This window comes from Falco biarmicus, chromosome 9, assembly GCF_023638135.1.
Source record: "Falco biarmicus isolate bFalBia1 chromosome 9, bFalBia1.pri, whole genome shotgun sequence".
In the NCBI taxonomy this organism is placed as follows: domain Eukaryota; kingdom Metazoa; phylum Chordata; class Aves; order Falconiformes; family Falconidae; genus Falco; species Falco biarmicus.
Genome location: NC_079296.1, coordinates 8371453 through 8390452, shown reverse-complemented (window position 1 = coordinate 8390452; position 19000 = coordinate 8371453). Strand labels below are relative to the sequence as shown.

The 19000-nt window shown below is 58.9% G+C and overlaps 1 protein-coding gene across 10 annotated transcripts in view; it reads left to right on the top strand.

The window, feature by feature from the left end:
- The window catches only part of EXD3 (exonuclease 3'-5' domain containing 3), a 290826-nt gene that overhangs the window by 253451 nt on the left and 18375 nt on the right, over positions 1 to 19000 (top strand). For 4 of the 10 annotated variants that reach the window (XM_056351775.1, XM_056351772.1, XM_056351774.1 and 1 more), the window contains one exon: positions 4021 to 5173. The exons of 2 other annotated variants lie outside the window; for them this stretch is intronic. In XM_056351775.1, coding sequence (XP_056207750.1) covers positions 4021 to 4632 — 612 coding nt within the window. In that variant the 3' untranslated portion in view covers positions 4633 to 5173. Of the gene's footprint in view, positions 1 to 4020; positions 5176 to 19000 lie in introns of those variants that run through there. 4 more of the 10 variants (XM_056351769.1, XM_056351771.1, XM_056351770.1 and 1 more) reach the window with 2 other exon arrangements.

Genomic DNA, 19000 nt, shown 5'->3' with positions numbered 1-19000 from the left:
TTTTATTCCGTTATTCTGGTGTTGGGAGAGGGCCAGCTCCCTTCTCCCAGAAGACCACATTTCTCTGGCTGGAGTCTTTAAGGCATTTGTTTGGGACACCTGAGGATCAGACCTTTCCATCAGTGGGATGCTAAGCCCGTGTGCCCCTCATGCAGCTCTGCAGACCCTGGCGCTGTGTCCCAGGGAAGAAGAAATGCCCTAAGTCAGTCTGTCTGCGATTAGTTAGAAAGATAAATAGTAAATGTAAGAAAAGGCAGGATGGTTGTGTCTGGCAGGGGAGGGCAGGCTGGGAGCATCAGTGTGTGTTAAGATGGACTGTCAGGTTTTGCTGGGCTGAGTTTTGGGACTATTTTGCAGGGTTAGATTGAATTTGGATGGATATTAACCTTTGAGTTGCTGCAGACGTGCAAAACAATTCAACTAACAGGTGCTGATCACTTCCTTCTTCGTTCAACATTTGACCAGCCAGAAAGCACGCTTGAAAACTGGTTTTCTCCAGGATGCCTTGTTGGGGCTCATGAAGGCACATTGGACACTGGGTCTTCTCAGTGTCCCCATGTGGGAGATGTTAGCCAGGACGGACAAGACGGGTGCGTTCTGCTTGGGCATGGATGCCTTCCTCGTAAGGGGTTGGGTCAGAGCAGCAAGGACCACCCTGCCAGGGCTCCCCTCACCCCGTCATCCCCAGCCCCACTGCAGGCAGGTTTGAGCTCGTGATGTTCATCGGCGGCAGCCCCGTGTGCGGGGAGCAGCAGTGGCTCTGCCACCTCAGCCCTCTCAGCTCAGAGCCCACTTGTCCACGAGCGTCACCATTCACACAGCTCGTCCCTTTGGCTCTTTGCAGAAGAGCCATTTGGTGGTGTGAAAACTCTTTGGTGTTGATTACTGGCTTTTTGGGTGCAGTTATGTGATGTGGCAATGCTGACGTGTCCTGATGCCATGTGCCCCTGTGGTGTCTGTCCCGGCGTGGCACTCACCGCTGCTGCCGCAGCACCACCAGCCCCAGTGCAGGCGGCTGAAGCGCCAGGAAACTCTTCACCTGTTTTATAGGACGTGGTTGGGGCTCACTCGGCTCCCCAGGGTGGGTCAGGCTGCCACCGCAGCCCCGCTGTCCCTGAGCCCCGTGGCCCCATCACTGTTCCCTGGCAGAACCGGTGTGCACAGTGGCACTGCTCGGCATGAGCCCAGCCCAAGTCAGAGCCCCTTGCAGTGCTGCCACCGGCATGGCACTGCGAGCAGGTGGCTCCCAGGGGTGGCTCGGGTCAGAGCTGCCGCCAGGATGCAGGGCTGGTTGCTGCATGCAGCGAATGCCAGTGGTGCACAGCTGCCACGGGCAGCTCTCAGCCGGGCTCACGTGAGAGTCCCAGAGATTGGGGTGCTTCACATGACCCTTGCTTTCTCTTTCTTTTTTCTTTTTCTCTTTCTTTTTCTCTTTTTTCTTTTCCTTTCTATTTTTCTCTCTCTCGCTTTCTTGTGCTCGTTCTCACCCGGCTTTTCACATTACACAGCAATGCTCTCTTTGCAGTTCATACCCATCAGGCATCTTGTGTAACGCTGCTGATAAGGACTCACAGCTCCTTGGCAGAGGTATTGCTGTGCACCCACGCGCAGACACCCTCACCTGTGTTGTGATAGTGAAGCCTTGTCACCTTTATACCAGAACCCAAAGATAAGCCATAGCTGGACCATGAACTGCAGGGTTGTTTGCCAGGGCAATGGTGAGCCTTCCTCCCGCCTGGGCTGGCAGTCAGGCAGGGCGGCTGGGACAGGTCCTTTGGGCTTTAAGGCCGGGGAACCACCTCGTCATCCATCACTGGGAGCACCAGGGCAGGACATCTGCTGGGGTACATGCTCCCCATCCCGGCGGACGGGTTTTGCATCGGCACAAGTTAACAAAGATGAGCTGAGTTTGAGCAAACGTGAATGACAGCAGGTGCAAGCCTGGTGTCATCTTATTTGCAGAGAGAACCAGAAGAAATCATGGTGCCTTGATTCCTCTGCAGGCACCTGGGAGCAGCCAGATTTTGGGGGTCCTGAGCACTTTGCCAGTGACTGCAGAGGTGACAGAGATGACCCGTCCTCACCCGCCACCCCCCTCCCAGCAAGCAGGGCCTTGCAGGGCAGGCTGAGTTCCCAGCCGTTTGGTCCGGCAGCGTCAGGATGAGTGCCGATGCCGGCACAAGCAGCCGGTGCCAGCTGCCGCGAGAGGGGAATGATTCGCACCTCCGGGCGGGAGATGAAAGAGCTGCTGGCACTTGGAGATGAAAGAGCCGGTGGGACTGCAGTGTGGGACGAGGACGGGAGGTGAGGGGAAGCCCTGAGAGTTGTTTTTCTTCTCATCTCTGCTGCACAGCAGGATGGCGGCAACCAGTGCCCAGCTTTCCCAAGGGCCACAGCGGAGCGGGACCCTGTGCCAAGCACCGTGCCCAGCACCGCCAGCCCCTCCCAGCCCCCAGCTGAGATGCTGAAGTAGCAGTGGGACCCACTGAGCATCTGTCGAGATGTTGCACGGAGGAAGGGGGGCTCTGGCGGTGTTTACCAAAGGAGTCAGGGGGGATTGTTGCATGGAGGTGCCGCTCCTGGTCCTGCCTGTGATTGTGCCAGCTGCTTGGGGTCGTCCCTGTCACCCAGCGTCAGGTGCCATTGCACAGTGGTGACACAGCAGTGACACAGCCGTGGGTGAATCTCCATCTCTGGTTTCTGTGTGGTGAGGCTGGGGACAGGACTCAGTGGCTTATCTGAGAGCGGCAGGGGAACGGCAAACCTCAGTGTTCCTAGTCCTTGGAACTTCTGTCCCCAGGCAGGAGCGTTCCCATGTCACACCTTGGCGGTGCAGCATGCAGTGAGAGCCCAGCAGGAGTGGTGCCCTGTGCTGTGCCATGCTGCCGTGGCACACCACGCTCCCCCCAGCTCAGCCCTGGGCTCTCGGGTGCAGGGTGCGCGTTTGGCCGCACCAGGACCAGCCGGGTGCTCTCCAAGGGGGTGGCTGTGCCTCGGGGTGGTCTCTCAGCGCTTCCTCTGCCGTCTCTGCTCAGACTCTGTAGCTCCACAGAGTACAGGCAGCACTGAGGCAGGTCTCCTTTGTGATGGGGACTTAATAATCTTTCTCTAGCCTCTCCTTTGCCTGAGACTTTGTCCCTGTAACCTTTTGCTTTGGTGCAGTTTTGTCCCCCGTGACTCATGCAGAGCAGTGAGAGCAGAAGCTGATGCTCTGGCAGACGGGCACACGTGCCTGCCCAGAAAGCCTCGGACTTGGAGGTTTGGACTTTGTCTTGCCTTAGACTTTGAGTTTGAGCTTCCAACACCAACTGGCAAGCTGGTTCCCTCCAAAGACCCTAGCCGGGCACCTGACGAAGGCCTATTTTCCTTTCTGTGTATCATTTTTGTATGCTAGAGCTTGTGCAAGGGCCTCAGCTGTTGCTTTGAGGAGCCTCAGCCTTGCAGGTACCCATGGAATGGGGCTGAGCAGAACCTCCCACCCAGCTGCTCCCTCCCAAGGCGAATACTGAGCCTGCTTGCCCCAGGCTGCTGGGGCTGAGCTCAGAGCATTTTATCCTCCAGCCCCGGCCCTGTGTGTCCCAGAGCTCTGCCAGTCTGCGGGACCTCCTGGCAGGCTGGCCGTGCCCAGAGGCCCTGCCCAGCTAAAGGACAGTGAGGAAAAGGGCACTGAGCCCTCTGACATGGCAGGTGGGGACCAGCAAGGCTTTGGGGACCCACAGACAGTGTTGGGTGAGCGTGCTGATGGAGCCAACGAGGTCTCTGGCTTGGCGTCCACATGACCTGGACTGCAATGCCCTCATCACTGCATGGACTGAACAGGAATATGGGGTGGGGGACAGTCACTTGTTTCAGCTTCAGGTGTTGCATTTGAAGTTAATTTTCATTGCCTCAGCGTGGCTTGGTTGGTTCTGAACCTCTTTGAAATGATTGGGTTCAGGTGAACCTCAGATGGGGGAAGTGGAAAATCCAGACCCATCTTCTAAATCCATCTCTCCATTTGTCTTCTGGCTGGTCTGGCAGGTCCGGGGCTGCTGCCCGCCCCGGGAACGAACATGCTTGCTCAGACAACCCTGTGCATCTCCCACGCTGGACCCAGGTGTGCTGGACACGTGGAGCTGGAAAGGAGCTCCTGGGAGCTGGGCTGGGCTGAAGGTGCCAGACAAACCCTCCTGGCTGCTCCTCTCTCACAGCGGCAGCAAGTTTGCCAGTGCTCTGCCTGCCCCTCCCTGGGGAGCACCAACCTCTTCAGGACCTGTGGGATTCAGCTGGCACCAGGAAGCCCAGGGACAAGGATCCCGACTCAGCTCCGCGCCTCTCCTCTGCACCAGCTCTCCGTCCTGCCTCGTCCGCCCTGGCCGCTGGGTAAGGATCACTTCTCGCCTCGCACACAACTTAACGCTCATGTTCTTGGCTCAGTTTTGTGGCTCAAAGGTACTTCTGAACCATGGCGATCACTCGCCTGCATGCTCATCTCCATTACGCAGACCCGTGTGTGCAGAGGTGCTGCCGCGGTCAGTGCCGGCACGGCGGGCAGGCTTCGCCCTCCCTGCCACAAGCGCTGAGGCACCTGTGCTGGGCAGCGAACTAAACCTGCTCCCGGCTTTCCCAACCCATCTGCCAGACACTGAGTGACCCAGGATTTTTTTGAAACCAGCCCAGAAAGGCACTGGGAGACAGCCTGCGTTTATCATGCTTCTGCTTCCCCCTGAATTCCAGTCCTCTGGCATGTTTAGAACAACCTGATGACCCAAATCTGACTGCAGCAGCTGAGAAGAAAAGTGACCTTCTGAAAAGAGCAGCCCAGGAGAGCAGCCACGCGTGCTTCGGGCCACCCTGGGCCGCTGCACCCAGCCACGCCATGGAGAGGAGCAGCCAGGCAGCAAAAAACTGTTTCACCGGTTTTAATTCAATTACTTTTTAAAACAGCGTGTAGCACTGATGACACCTTCACAGCATCCCGTGGCAGCAAAACATCTCTGGAACCTGTCACCAGCAGCTTGTGTGAAACAGCTTAGTGGGCTCGGGCCAGGATCTAATAAACATGTGCGTGCAATGCGAAAACCACCTGCCTCTTTGCTGTGGGACCCACCAGCAGAGCTGGGGAAGCAGAGGGTCAGCCAGGGCCAGCAGCTACCTGGGGGACCTGGAAAAGTCTCCCAGCCCTTAGGGACTGTTGTGGGTTGTGGGGTCAGGGAGGGAGCTGCCTTCACAGCTGACTGCAGGTGGAGGCAGACAGGGAAGGAAGCAATAGAGGTGGCGGGAAGGAAAAAGGAAAAAAAAAGGGCATGCGTCCCTCCTTCCTCCTGCTTTCCTTATTAGAAGCACAGAGCTGGTGGAGGCTGCAGGGCAACAAGTGAATCTGGGATTTGTGGGGTCTCACAGCCAGGTGGGAAGGCAAGGATGTGTCTCCAGGTGTGGGACCCTTCAGGCGTTCAGCACCCGCTGTGGCCCTGGGCACTTCTCAAGTCCACTTCCCCAAGCGGCCAAAGGTCTCCAGCCAAAACTGGATCAGAACAGATATTTCTAAAGTGAAGAAATCAGGAAAAATTTTCATTTCAAGATCTCTCCTCTAGCCCCTTGTTTATCTCAGCATCAAAGAGCTGCAGTGGGCAGAAGCTCAAATTGCTGACCCAGACAGGTCTCGTTTAATTAAAAGCCTGAGCAAGGAGGGTGTTACCCCAACTGTTCATCTTCTCACGCAATGTCCGCCAATGGCTGGGGCAGGGAAGCATGGTCCACGGTGCTGCCATGTTTCCCAGGGAGGCAGTTGCCTGCTGTGCTCGATGCTTTTATAATCTGTCTGCTCTAGATGCTGACCTGCATCGTCAGGTGTTGTGCAGATGGATTTTTCCATGGCCCAGCGATGCTTTCCCATCCTCCCTTCCCACTTTTCAGGGCAGCCTGAAGGGGAGTGGGAGTTTCAGATGTTGCAACTCCCAAGGTACGTTGGTCAGCGGTGCGGGAAGAACCAGCCTGAGCCCTGCAAACTGCTTAAGGGGAGCCTGGGGTGAGCTGCAGCGGCTCCAGTGGCTGAAGGGGTCTAGGGACCCCTGTCCAGGGGGCAGCTGGGCCAGCACCCGCTAATGGGGAAGGGCTCCCTGCAGCGTAAACCCCAGGGGAGGGAGTCCCCCTTGCACCCCTACCAACAGCCCCGTTCATCTCTCCCCATGGCCCCACGGGAGGGACAGGCAAGGGGGACCTCAGCCATCTCAGGGTCTGGAAGAAAGACCCCTCGCCCTGGGGAGAGGCTTTCCCTGCTCTGCTCCACTGGGGCAGCGTGCCTGCCTGGCCCCCGACTCACAGAGCCCCTTCCTCCCCCCAGAGCATCAGCTGGGGCTCGGCAGGATCTGCACCGAGCCGGCAGGGACGGCTGGCCCCCGAGCCCCCGCTAAGTGCTTGTGGGGTTGGGTTTTTTTCCGCTCCTGGGAACCAAGCGCCAGCTTTTGTTGGCGAACAGACCATAGCTTTCATGTGAAAAGGTTAGTACAGTATGTTAGTTCCTAATGAGGGGATAATAGAGTCTGATTCTCACACCCCAGGGACTCAGAGGTGACAGCAGCACGGGAGAAGGGTATTTAACACCTTCGCCCTGGGAACCTTTTCCCTTCGCAGCCAGAGTCCCCTGGCCTTGCCAAGAACAGGGAGGATGAGGAGGAGGAGTGTGGTTCAGCGCCTTTGTCCCCGCTTCCCTCTCACACCCCAATCCCATCCCATAGGTGCACGCGTCCTGGCAGTGGGGGCAGCTGGCAGAAGAGCCTGGGAAACAGCTGATAAGTCAGGATCTGGCCCCCCCATCATGGTGTCAGAATCTGCCCAGCTCTGGGCATGGTGGGGAGGCTGCGGGTCACAGCACCTGGCGGGGATGCGGTCCCTGGGACCGTGTGTGTGGGGAGGTAGGGGTGAGCCCCCGGTGTGTGCGCAGCCCAGATGATGGGTGCCCCCGGTCTGCGTCCCCGTGGTTGTCACCTCCCTGGCTGCCTCACAGACGTGTCTGTGCTGGGAGTGGGGCTCACGGTGCTACCTGGGGCATCCTTGGTGGACCGGGATGCAGGGGCAGATGTGTCCCACAAAGCCCAGGCAGCGCAGCACAGCCGGTGTGCTGCGTGGGGAGGATTTAAAGGCCCTGCTGCCCTGCCTCGCTTTTCCTAGAAAAATCAAGCTTTCTCCCTAAATCTAGCCTCTCATCCTATCCTTCTGCAGCGGCTTAGGATGGTGACGGGCCCTGCGAGTGCATGGCACCTGGGGGCAGCCTCACGTGTGGCTGTGGCCCCCTCCGGGGCTGTCAGCTACCCGCAGCCACGTGCCATCCCGGGGTAGCAGATACAGGTTGGTGTTGCTGTTTTCTCAGGGGGAACAGCACCCAGCGAGGGCAGCCCGGACGCCAAGGTGAGGTTTCGCAGGGGCCATTGCCTGCCCGGTGGCAGAACCCGCAGTGCCGGAGGCAGCTGGAGGAAGGAGCCGCGCTGGGGCAGGACGGGAGCCTCCCAAGGGAGCACACTGCTACTGCTCTTCTAACTGTGAGCACCCGAGCTGGATTAAACCCCCGGCTGCTGTATTTATTGAGGGAGTTCAATTCAGACTGCCTGTGCGTGCGGGGATCTGGAATGTCCTCAGAGCAGGAGAGACCAGTTTTGCCAAATTCCACCCCTACAGGATGCCGAATTACAAGTGTTATCGCCTAGGCTGTCACTCCACTCAGAGCCTTTCAGGGCACACCACCTTCCCACTACTTAGCAATCTTAGAAATGGCAGATTTTTGCAGTAACCCTTTCCTGGGTGACCTGTTTCTTATGCTGAGGTGGCACATGAGAAACTCCCAGTTTGCAAGTCCCCCCCTCCAGGAGCTGCCTGTTCATGGTTTGCTGGGTCATGCTCTGGTGGGACAAGGGATGCTGAGCTACATCATGCGAGCAGCTCAGTGCTGCCATGTCCCCTCTGCGGGGCTGGGTCAGACACCACAGCATCAGGGAGGGGGGTCTTTGGAGGTATGGTCTGTGCCTGCTAGAAACAAGGTGCTGAGGAATTACTACAACTAATGGCAAACTCTGTGTTTAATACTGTGGGGAGGGCTGGCTCCTGTGGTGCTCACCAGGCTTTGCCAGCTCACCACCACCATACCCACCCTGGCATTCGGGTGCTCCACGGGTGAGTCTTCAAGCTGCCATGCCCCTGCCTGCTGACTTGCGTCTCTCCTCGCTCCCGGCAGTGCCTGGCTTCGTTGCTCATCTCTTTTTGTGCTTTTTCTCCACCATTTTTGAAAATAGCAGGATGCCAATTCCAGCCTCCCTGGGTTTTCCAGCAGCATTCCTCAAAGGGTGTGTACTCTCGTTCCCGCGTCTCGGTTTGCAGTGACACGAAGCCGATGGCAATGCCTCCCTGTCCTCCCCAGTGGGGCACAGACCCAGAGCAGACCCCTTGCAAGGCACTGGGGCCGGGCTCTGGGCTGCTCACAGGGCTGGGATGTCCTCTGCTCCCCAGAAAATCCAGAGGAAAGCAAAGGGTGGGATTTGGAAGGAGACAGGCTTTGAGTTGGGTCTTTCTGCAGGGACCTCTGCATCCTGAGGCTGGTCATCTCCCCCAGCCTGCTTAACTTTGGAGATGTTTTGGTCAGTTGAAAGTGTGGGAGCACGTCTGCTTACCTGGGGGGACAGAAAAGGGGCTCAAGCCCAACATTGCCTGCCCAGGCATGGAAAAGGCTACGGGGCTGGGACGGGGGAGGTCAGGAAAGCAGCTACTTAAGACCAAACAAAATGTCACAGTGAGGTGTGATGATGGTCCGTGCCTGCAGGTCAGCATTGCAAAGCACCCAAAGAATGAGACTCTAATATTTTGCTTGTCTGTTGGGTTATTTTTAAATATCCAAACTTCTGGAACAGCGGGACCAAGCTGTGGTCCAGGGCTGGGGAGAGGAACCAGTGGCCCCAGAGACTGGCCGTGAGAGTGATGAAGTTTGGGAAGAATTTGCTTTACTGAAATAGGAGCTCTGAGGTCCAAAAACGCACCAGGTCTGAAGACAGAGCTTGTGGGCTGTGCTCTACAGCTGCTATAAGGCATGGCATGAAATATTTTTAGGACAGTGGGTTGGAGAGACACTGGCCTTTCGTAAGGTGCTGCACAGACACATATGGGCAAGGCAGAGTCGTGGTCCCTCTCCATCAGCAGGCAATTTCTGGGTCATAAAGGCCAGATGTGGGGCTGTGGCGGAGCAGCTATTGCCTGGCTGTCCTTTGCACCAGGCTGATGCAGGTGTGGATGCTGCCTCTTGCTTCTCCAGGCGGTGCTCCCCCCACTGCTGTGCGGTGGGCACAGGCACTCCAGTTCCCATGATGGGGAGCAGGCAGCCAGTGGCTGGCAGTGGTGGCATTGCCCATGGTGTGCTGGGCTGCACGGCCCCTTCTCGGACTGCTCCAGCCTGGACCCATCCTCCAGAGAGGTGGGCAGCAAGCGGACAGCTTGCTGGCCCGAAGGTGGGTGGATTGCTGCAGGTTGCCCACCCTGGTACACGGGTTTGCATCATCCCTGGGCCCAAGGGGCATCTTTCTGGGTCAACCTGCGTGAGCCTGTTTGCACTGGAGGAGATGTTTTCCAGCTGAGATAGCCTGGGCCTGAGAAGCAGACATTCCCTCGCTCAAGTGTGCTGAAATGTTTAATTAGAGTTTAACAGCAGCCTGGGAAAAAGGTGTCTTGTCATATTTCTGGGCTGTGTTTTGTTGTTGAACTGCTAGCCCTGTATGAGCACAGCCGAAGGAGACCCGCCGCACAATGAGCCCTTTATGTGCCTCTCCCCACAGCTCGCCCCGACCCTGAACTTTCCCATTAGCTGTTGGCGCGGTGCCCTCACGCATGTGCCCAGGAGGGAGCCAGCTCTGCTCCACACCCGGCAGCCGGGACGGCACGGGGATGGGAGCGACAACACCGCTATGGCTTTTCCTCTTGTTTGGGGGTTGGTTGGTTGCAGGAGAGGGGACAGTGTGGGGTGTCCAGAGGAGAGGACATCCCACCAGCTGTTTGTGTATGTTCAGATGAGCCCAAGGTGCCCTGCTCTGAAGAAGGCTCCAGCCGATGGCCATAGGGATGCAACGTGACGGCCGCGCACGTGGCAGGATGCTGGGGTTCAGCAGAATGGCACCCAGGGACACAGCGTTCGCCTATGAGGGACCCTCAGCCAAGTGTTTCTGCAAATGCTGCCCACAGAGATCAAAGATTCCATTTTTCAGACCCCAGCAGGATTCAGCCCTCAGTCCCGTCCATCTGCCCCCACACTGGGAAGGGAAAATGCTCAGCCCTGCCTGGCTGGTGGAGCCAGCGACGCTGCAGGACAGGATCCTCAGCCCTCTCCATCACCCCCTGGGCACCTGGGTGGACCTTGGGGAGCAAGGTCCAGAGGGAGCTGGGGAGGAGGAATGTGAGGAATGGAGCACACACCTTCCTTCCCCGACTTCGCCTCCACCAAGAGCCCATCAGCACTTTTCATTCACAGGTATTTTTTTCTGCAGGGTGAATAATATTAAAGTTTTGCCACCACTTGCCTGCTGATGTCCTGTTCATCAGCAAAAAAGCAAAACCAGGTTTGTTGGGGCTGGATCGCTCCTCTTTGCCAGCTTTCCCAGCTTTCTGTCCTCTAGGTGGCCACTGAAACAGTAGAGAGCAAATCCCTTGGGTCTAGCAAAAAGCCTAAAAAAAGGCCACGTGTTTCTGTGTATATTATTATTCCTTTTTATTTTTTTTGTGTGTGTGTGACACAAACGCGATGCTCTAGATGATAGCTCGCCAGGCCCCCCGGTGCGGTGAGAAGATGTGAAGGTGTTGAGGCTCCCCAGGAACATGCCTGTCTCACCGCGGTGACCTCACATGTCACTGACACGCTGGGGTTATGTTAGCACGTCTGGGAGGTGTCGGGCTGGGAATGCAGGGAACTGGTGCATGAGGTCTCCTGGGGTTTCCCCTTGCTCTGGCAGCGGCGGCTCATCCCCGTACTGCTCCCCTGCTCCCAGGGGCTGTCCTCTTGTAGGCCCCAGTCAGCATGGCCTCTTTCTGAGACTGTTTTTGGGGGATCCTTTTGGAGAAGTCCTTCAAGAGCTGGTGTCTTCCCTCGAGGTGAGATGCACATGGTTGTTTTCAAAGATGGTGCTCCCTGTGAGCTCCCCTGTGCTGCCAGAGCCCAGCCATGCAGCTGCACGCTCTGCTCCCCCATGGGATGAACTGTACCACCGAGGCCAACGGCTGCGCTGGCTGGTGAGAACCTCCCAAAGGTGCTGAGCACCAGCCTGGTCCTTACCGAAATCCCTACTTCTTCCACCCTTGCTCTGCCAAAGGTTTCTCAGCAAGTTTGGGGCCCCTGTGGCAGCACATGGCTCCCGCACCTTCATTCACATTGTGTCCTACAGCCACACTGGTCCAGCTTCAGTCCCAGCGGTGACAGCATCGGTTCCACCCCTTCCAAGGCTTGTCTAGAGAGAAGGATGTTGGCAGGATGAATTGGGAATGTGGTCCTGGGTGTTAAAGTTGCTCCCTACTGCCTGTATTTCCCTCTGTCCTTCTCTGGACATGCAGGCACTGTGGGCAGAAGCTGACGCCTTTGCGCAGAGGGTGGCAGGTGATGCCATGGGAGAGCTGTGGAGACCTCCTGCTCCTCCTCCTCCAGGTATGGTGACGGGGACAAACGGCAGTGGGGACCATCCCAGACTGCCTGGGAGGATTGTGCAGAAGGAACGACTGTCACCAAATTTGCTGGCAGGACATGCCATTTCCATGGTGACGTCCTGGCTGAGCCGTATGACCAGCAGCACTGTGATCCCCTCCATTGCTGCTCCGTTTGTCAGGAACCTTGCCCAGCCCTGATGGCCGTGTGAGGTGAGCAGGGTCTGCACTGACAACAGCTTTCTCCCCAGCAGCCTTGGCCTGTGTTTGAGCTAATGCAGGCAAGAGTATGGGATTTCTGTGCTCTCTGTGAGGACGAGGACAAGTCTCGACTCACAGCAGGGAGGATTCAAGTTAGATCTTGAGCTGCAAGGAGAGCGGTGCCTGGGGAGGCTGGGCGTCTCCATCAGCAGAGGCTGCTAGGAACGACAGACAGCTCGCAGGTAGGTCTGCTTCTCCCCTGGGGGCTCTGGTGATGTGGGGGCCCTTCGTATCTAGAACATCTGGGCAGCTGCTGCTGCCTCCATGGAGCAGTGAGCCCCTGAGCACTGCTGAGCCCTGTCTGGGCTGGGCTGGGACCAAGGGAAGAAGCCCTGCCTGGGGATCCGCAGAGCTGTCAGAGAGCAGCCCTGACACCACGGTGAGGGACAGCTGAGGCTGAGATAAAGCTGCTTCATTTTCCCCTGTGCTGATGGCAGCGGGGGAGTGCCCAGCCCCGGGCTAGGGAGCTGTCTGGGGTGGGATGAACCTGCAGGAGCACCTGGCACCCCAGGGTGCGTTTCAGTGCCGCTCACACGAGGGAAGGATCTGTCCCTCTTGGGCTGCAGCCCCTTCATGCTGGCAGGTGTTTGCTGATGGGCTCCCCCCAGCCTTCTCCCCAGCATCCTGGGGGTTGAGCACAGGTTTGAAGGGGCTGGTGTCTTCTCCTGGAGGGGCTTTGGGAGCTGTGAGGCCGCCAGCCAGGATGGAGTCAAGGTACTTGGTGCTGGAGATGGCTCCTCTGGGCAGGAGCGAGGAGCTGCTGTGCATTTCTTCTTGCCAGTGATTGGAAATGAAAAGTCACCGGGAGATACCCAGGGAGCAGCTGGACAATGGCACCTGGGAATTAAAGTGACCTCAAGAGAGGCGAATCCACCTGGGTCCCAAGAGATTTACATATGATGGAGAGCATATTCCAACTTCGTTATAACAGTAATGGCAACAACTGCATTTGCAAAGGCAAACATTGCTCCATCTCCCCACCTCCGACCCTGGGAGACCCCACGAGGTGCATCACCACCACCACCGGCTTCCCACCGAGGTGGCTGCACGGTGACCCTCCTGTCCCTCCTGTCCCACCTGCGGGTGGTGGCCAAGCAAAGCGAAGGGGAAACAGGAGCCCCCCGCTCTGCTCTGTGCCCAAAGCCCCCCTCTCAGGAGCAGCACCCCAGCCCTGGGTCATGGCAGGCTCTGCCCAAGATGGGTCCCGGTTTCATTTTGCACCCTCCACGGGGTGCTGGGCACCATGGGTGCGCAGGCAGGGTCCTGCTGGCTGCCCGCAGGAGCAGGGGTAGCATCCAGCCCGAGGGCATCCCAGCTCGGGGGCCAGAGCCCAACGACAGAGCCACCATGGGGGGCCCAGCTCCACCGAGCACCCCGGGGAGGGCAGCTGCTGACGGTGAGGCGGCTGCGTGTAAGCAAGAAGCCACGTCCGTGGGGCCGGGCTGTGACACACTGGGGTGACTGCCAGCTCCTCTGGCACACCCGCAGTGAGACACCGAGCCAACAAACCCGCTGCACCACGGGTGCCCCTGTAGGCAGGGGCTGCCCATGCCCCCCAAGCGCTCCTCCTTCTCACCAGCTGCCCATGGGCTGCCATGAGCAAGCCCCCCGCCCACTGCCCATCACCCCGGGGCTGCTGGCTGCCCCACGGGACCCCTCAGCTCAGGGATGTCCCCACCAGGGCTAGGGAGCAGCACGAGGGTGGCATGCTCCTTGCCTGAACCACAGCTTGTTCCCAGAGCTCCCCTTGGCCAAGCAAGGGTTTTGCAGCCCTTGTACCCTGTCAGGGCAGGATCTGGCCCTCACGTCCGGCTCCTTCCCTGCCCCCTTTGTGCCCAGGCAGTGATGCTTTTGGAGCGGTCCCACACTCCGGGGACCACCCCGGGGTGAGAAGCGGTGCCAGGCTCTGTGTGAGGCTCTCTGCAGGCTCTCGGGCTGCTGCCGTAGGTTGCCCAAAATCCCCAGGCTAAATCAGTGGCCCGTGTTCTGGGGACACCATCTGTCCTCAGCCCACAGCCTCAGCAGGGAAGGGCGAGCTGGGGACCCACACGGCCTCCTCAGCACCATCCGGGCAGCTGGTGGCTGCAGGTTGCTGCAGCAGAAGCAGCGCCACAGCAGCCAGCCAGGAGCAGCATCTCAGTGGGCTTGGGGTCCTGGGTTTGGCACAAATCTTGTGCCAAACATACCCAGGGTGACCTGTCAAACGTCATGCAGAGCTGAGAGGTAGGACAGAACCTCCACCGTCAGCAAAAGTCCTGTGGGAGGTTATTTCCCCACTGGCCCCACCGTCACTCCTTCTCTTTCTGTTCTGCAAAAAAAGGTCAAATCTGCTTTCAACCGTTTTCCATCAACTTGTGGGTGCGTTTGCCACTGCCCAAGCCCTGTGGGGCTTCAACGAGGGGCTGGAGTTGGAAGTTTCGGACTGTCTTGTGTGTGGGACCAGGGAGCCCTGGGTGTGGGGGGTCTCTGCCGAGGTGCTGCCAGAGCTTTGCTCCCTTTCTCATCGCCGCTGCTGGGTGTGACAAGCAGGTTTGCTCATGGGCTGTCTCTGCTCATCGTGGCTTTTTGATGAACGGCTGAGCAGAAGCACAGAGCACAGATTTGGATTTGCTCTTAGGGGGGCACTGGAAGGCTGCTGCCTGCTCAGGTGCTCCCCAGAATTAAAAAAAGAGAATGTTGCAGACTTTGTTTGGGGGGGAAAAGAAGAGAATGAATCAAAAGGTGTGGATGGGTTTTGCTAAATGCAAGTGGAGAAGGTTGTTAGGAATGACAACGGGACTCACAAGGGGGCTGAAGGGAGAAGTGACTTCTCTGTGGCTGGTGGTGACCTCTAAGAAGGTTACGTAGGGAAATGGTCTTGGTGCTGCGGTGCAGGGTGGGTGTTGGCAGGGAAAGAGCCTGGAGCAAACACGTGAGTGAGAAGTGAATGAACTGGAGAGCACCTAGCTAGAAATGCCTCCCAGGGCAGGAGGCAGAGCATGAGGGAAAAGAGAGGGCAGGAAAGAGCTCGGTGTTGAATACGTGTGGAAGTGGTTGGAGTGGGGGTGATCAGTGTGGAGGTGATGGGAGCGGGGCTGATGGCATGGGGCTGGTTGGAGTGGGGTGACCAGACTGGAAGCAACTGGTGTGGAGGTGGTGGGAGTAGAGCGACCAGGTGGGAGGTGGTGGGAATAGAAGGCAAAGGCTCTGTCAGGGGGTTGGTGCTGCCCAGGCGAGAGGAGAAGCTGCTCTGCAGGGGACCCTCCGAAGCACAGGCAGGAGCAAAGCACAGCGGTGCTGAGCCGGCAAATGCCTGGAGTGTCCCAGGTCCTCCAGCAACCCCCTTCCTGCACTGCGGAGCATGCTGCTGCCCTTTCAGCATCTTCATCTCCGTGAGGAGGAGGAGGTGATCCCGTCAGATCAGCTGGACACAGGGTTCTGCCCCCCATGGTCCTGCCCTGCTGGGGAAGGGGCCGCCTTGGGGAGGGGAGCCCCAGCTCTGCCGCCACATGGGTGATGCGGCCATGCGCGGCGATGGGCCGTGCGAGCACTGTGCCTGCTTGGGCTCCTCCTGGACCTGGTGGACGGTAACACACAAACCGAGATGCGAAGCACATCCTCGTGTCAGGCGGCTGGCGAGGGGCCCAGGGGCCTCATGGTGTTCCAAAGGTGGTATCTCTGCATTAGGAGCTTTTCTTTATTATAAAGGCTGGCTGTGGGTGTCAGGGGTCCAGGGCTCGTTGCATGCATGCCAGGGGCAGGTGCACTGCAGCTGGTTTTTACAGGGTCCCAACCAGCAGTGCTGAGAGCCTGAACCAGTTATGAGACCTCGTTAAGCGCTGAGATCAGCATGCATGGGACCCCAGGGTAGCTTTTACTGCTCCATGCACTGGGGGTCCGCCAGACACCCCTGCCTGTGACTTGAGCCCGAAAACCTCCGCCTGCCCTGCACAGTCACCCTGTGCTGCTTGCCAGGTATTTGGGGAACTGAGAGCCCTGTGTGCTGCTGGCAGAGGGGCGCAGGCTGGAGGGCAAACGTGGGGGGCTGAGAACCCAGCCGCAGTGCTCTGAGGGCTCGCAAGGGTGTCAAAGCAGAAAAATGTGCTGGGAACAGCTTTGCCCTCCCTCTCTTTTGCTCCTCCTGTGCACGTCGAGCGAGGCCAAGTCCTGGTGCAGGCAGGGAGTGCTGCCTCCTCGCAGGCTGCTGCGCCGGGGTGGGCAGGGAGGTTTTTGGAGGGTGCTGAGAACTGTCTGGCTCGTGGCAGGCGGAGTGCAGGCTGGCAGGGAGCCCTGCCTGCTCCCCCCTGCTCCATGGTGGAGGGCTGGAAGGATGGATCCAGCTCTGTGGCTTTTTCTGGGGTGGGGGGATTGTGGAGAGCAGGTCTGGGGGCAGTTGGACTCATCTGTGGAGCAGGGCTGGAGGGAATTGAAATCCTCAGGTGCAGGGAAGTCCCTGCAGCGCATGGTGAGGAGCATGACAGCAGTTTTTATTTTAGCAGAATTTAAGCTTCTGCTTCAAAATGAAAGTATCCAGCCCCCCTGGCTGCAGGGGGCACAAACCTTCAGCACATCCCAACTGCCGCCACGCAGCCGAGGGGACAGATCCAGCACCCATGGCAGTGTCCAGGGCAGGGGACCAGCCGCTGGACCGTGCTGGAGCTGGTTTCTCTACCTGGGCTTTCCCCACCTTCAACCAATCCATCCCACAGCCCGAGGGTCTGCCTGCTGGGATGTGCTGCCGGAGGGATGGACAGACAGACAGACATCCTGCGGGAGGGATCTGGGGGGGGCAGAAGGTGCGTCCATGGCCGTTCCCCCAAGGGCCCATGTTTGCGGTGGGGTGGCTGGTTCGCTGGCGCACGGGTGGGCGCTGTGAACGCTTTGTTGCCTCCCTGACATGCCGGGCTCCCTTCCGTGCCGGCCACAGCCAAGCCGGCAGCAATGCCGCTTCCAGCAGGCAGCTGCCCGGGACCCCCGGCCCACCCGCGCTCGGCCCCGGGGAGCCCGGCTGGCAGCACAGCCCCGCTCTGCTGCCCTTTGGGGGGCTCAGCCTAGGGATGAGCCCCCCCCCCCGGCAGTGAGCTCAGCCTGGAGATGAGCCCATCCTAGGAGTGAGCTGAGCCCCACCGTGGGGGTGAGCCCAGCCTGGGGGCTAATCCCATCCTCAAGGCTAATCTCGGGCGAGCTGCCGACCCCAGCCTGGGTGTCAAACCCTGACGGGGTGCTGAGCCCAGCTGAGCTAAATCAGGGTGCTGAGTTAAACGTGGGTGCTGAGCCCAGCTGGAGACTAAGCCCAGCCTGGGTGCTGAGCCCCACTTGGGGCTGAGCCCTGCCAGACCCAGGCTGGAAGCAGGCTGCTGTGCCTGGCACAGGGGGTGGGCAGGGACCCTCCCCGGCTGCCCAGGACCCTCCCCGCTGCCCGAGCCCCTGGGCAGGGGGCACCGTGCCCCGGGCAGCGCAGCCGCATAATGCCCGGCTTGTTCTGCGGGCTGGGAGCGCAGCCCGCCCCTCCTCCAGCCCGTTCCCAGCCTATTCTACCTTGTGTGTAGGAACTGGTTTTTCTTCCTGGGCTATTGTTTCCGCTGGATTGGTTAGATTGCTCCAGGCCTTGCTCAGATTTCCTTTCTCACGCTTTTTTTTTTTTTTTTTTTTTTTTTTCTTTCCCCCTTATATTCCCGTTTTCTGCTGCAGTTTCTATTGTCGCCCCAATTAAAGCAGCAGGAGCTGCCCGGCGGGATTTGGGGGGGGGGGGGTGGTGGTGGTGGTGGTGGTGGTGGTCTTACCTCCTCCCAGCTTTGCCCCAGACCTTGCTGCCCCAGGACAAGGGGCCAGGCTCCAAAATCATGTTGCCGTGCTGGGGAGCCTGTGCCTGGGTCGGGTAAGGCAGTCTCTGCCCTAGACAACCTGCAGGCTACACAAGCTCCTTGGGCTCAGGCTGCTCAAATTTCCATTTTTCTGCAGCTATGTCCATTAAATCAATTTTTTTTGCTTTAGTAAATAAAAAGCGACGGGTCTGGTGCAGCCCTGCGGTCTTAGGCACTGGCTCCCGCAGAACACGGTGCAAGCTGTGAGCCGCAGGGTGGGATTGCGGGGGTTACCCCCACGCCTGGCACGGATTTAAGGCCAGGCTTGAAGAGGGACACCTGCCTGTGGCTGCTGACCTGGGGGTGGCACGTTGAGGATGGGGGGGGGGGGGGGCGGGGAGCTGTGCTGCCTCTCTGGAGGGTTAGCTGTGATGAAGTGTGCACAGTCCCAGTGCGACTGGAGGAGAGGGGAGCCTGGTCTGCAGAGACCTGGGCCCGGAGAGCATGGCTCTGCTGCCCAGCTCCTGCCCTCCTGCCACACTACAGACCAGGCAGTGGGGCAGGCAGGATGTCCCACTGCCCCAGAAGATGCTGGTCTCTACCAAGAGGTCTGGCACCCCGGTGGGGAAAGGCAGGTAGCGCCCAGATGGTATCTGGCTCCAGATGGGGAAGGTAGCGCGTCCCCGGGGGGGCCTCCGCATTGCACTGCGGGCAGAGTTGGGTTCCCAGATAAAAATAGAAGCTGAAACATGAGCCCAACTTCCCCAGCTGCTGCCATCAGCACCCAGCTCTGCCTCTGCCCCCACACCAGCACCCCTCTCACCAGCCCAGGCACCCTTGGGACTCCCTGGAGAGGGCGGTGGAGGAGGCAGTGAGGATGCGGGTGAGGATGCTCATGGACCAGATGGCTGGGGAGGAGCAGGGTCATGCAGCCACCTGGCCTCGGCCACTTGTACTGGGCTGAGAACTGCTCTGGGGAAAAGCAGAGCTCTCAGAGCACAGCTTCCAGCCAGGCACGGCTTGGAGGGGTCAGTACAGAGCAAGGGGAGAAATGCCCCGACATACATTATGCAGATGGCCCCAGGACCCCAGCCAGAGGAGGGACTGCTGCCAGGGAAATCCAGAAGGAGCAAGACTAGGGGTAGCTGTGGCTTCATACGTAATAAGGATCATTTTCTAAAGCTTGTTTAGCACCAGGAGTGGAGGACGGAGCCCCTGGTACGGCTGCATGTCCAGCTGGGAGGAAGGTGCAGCAACGGAGCTGAGGCTTTGCAGGCTGTGCTGGGTTTTTCGGGACCTGGGTCAGGCAGGAAACT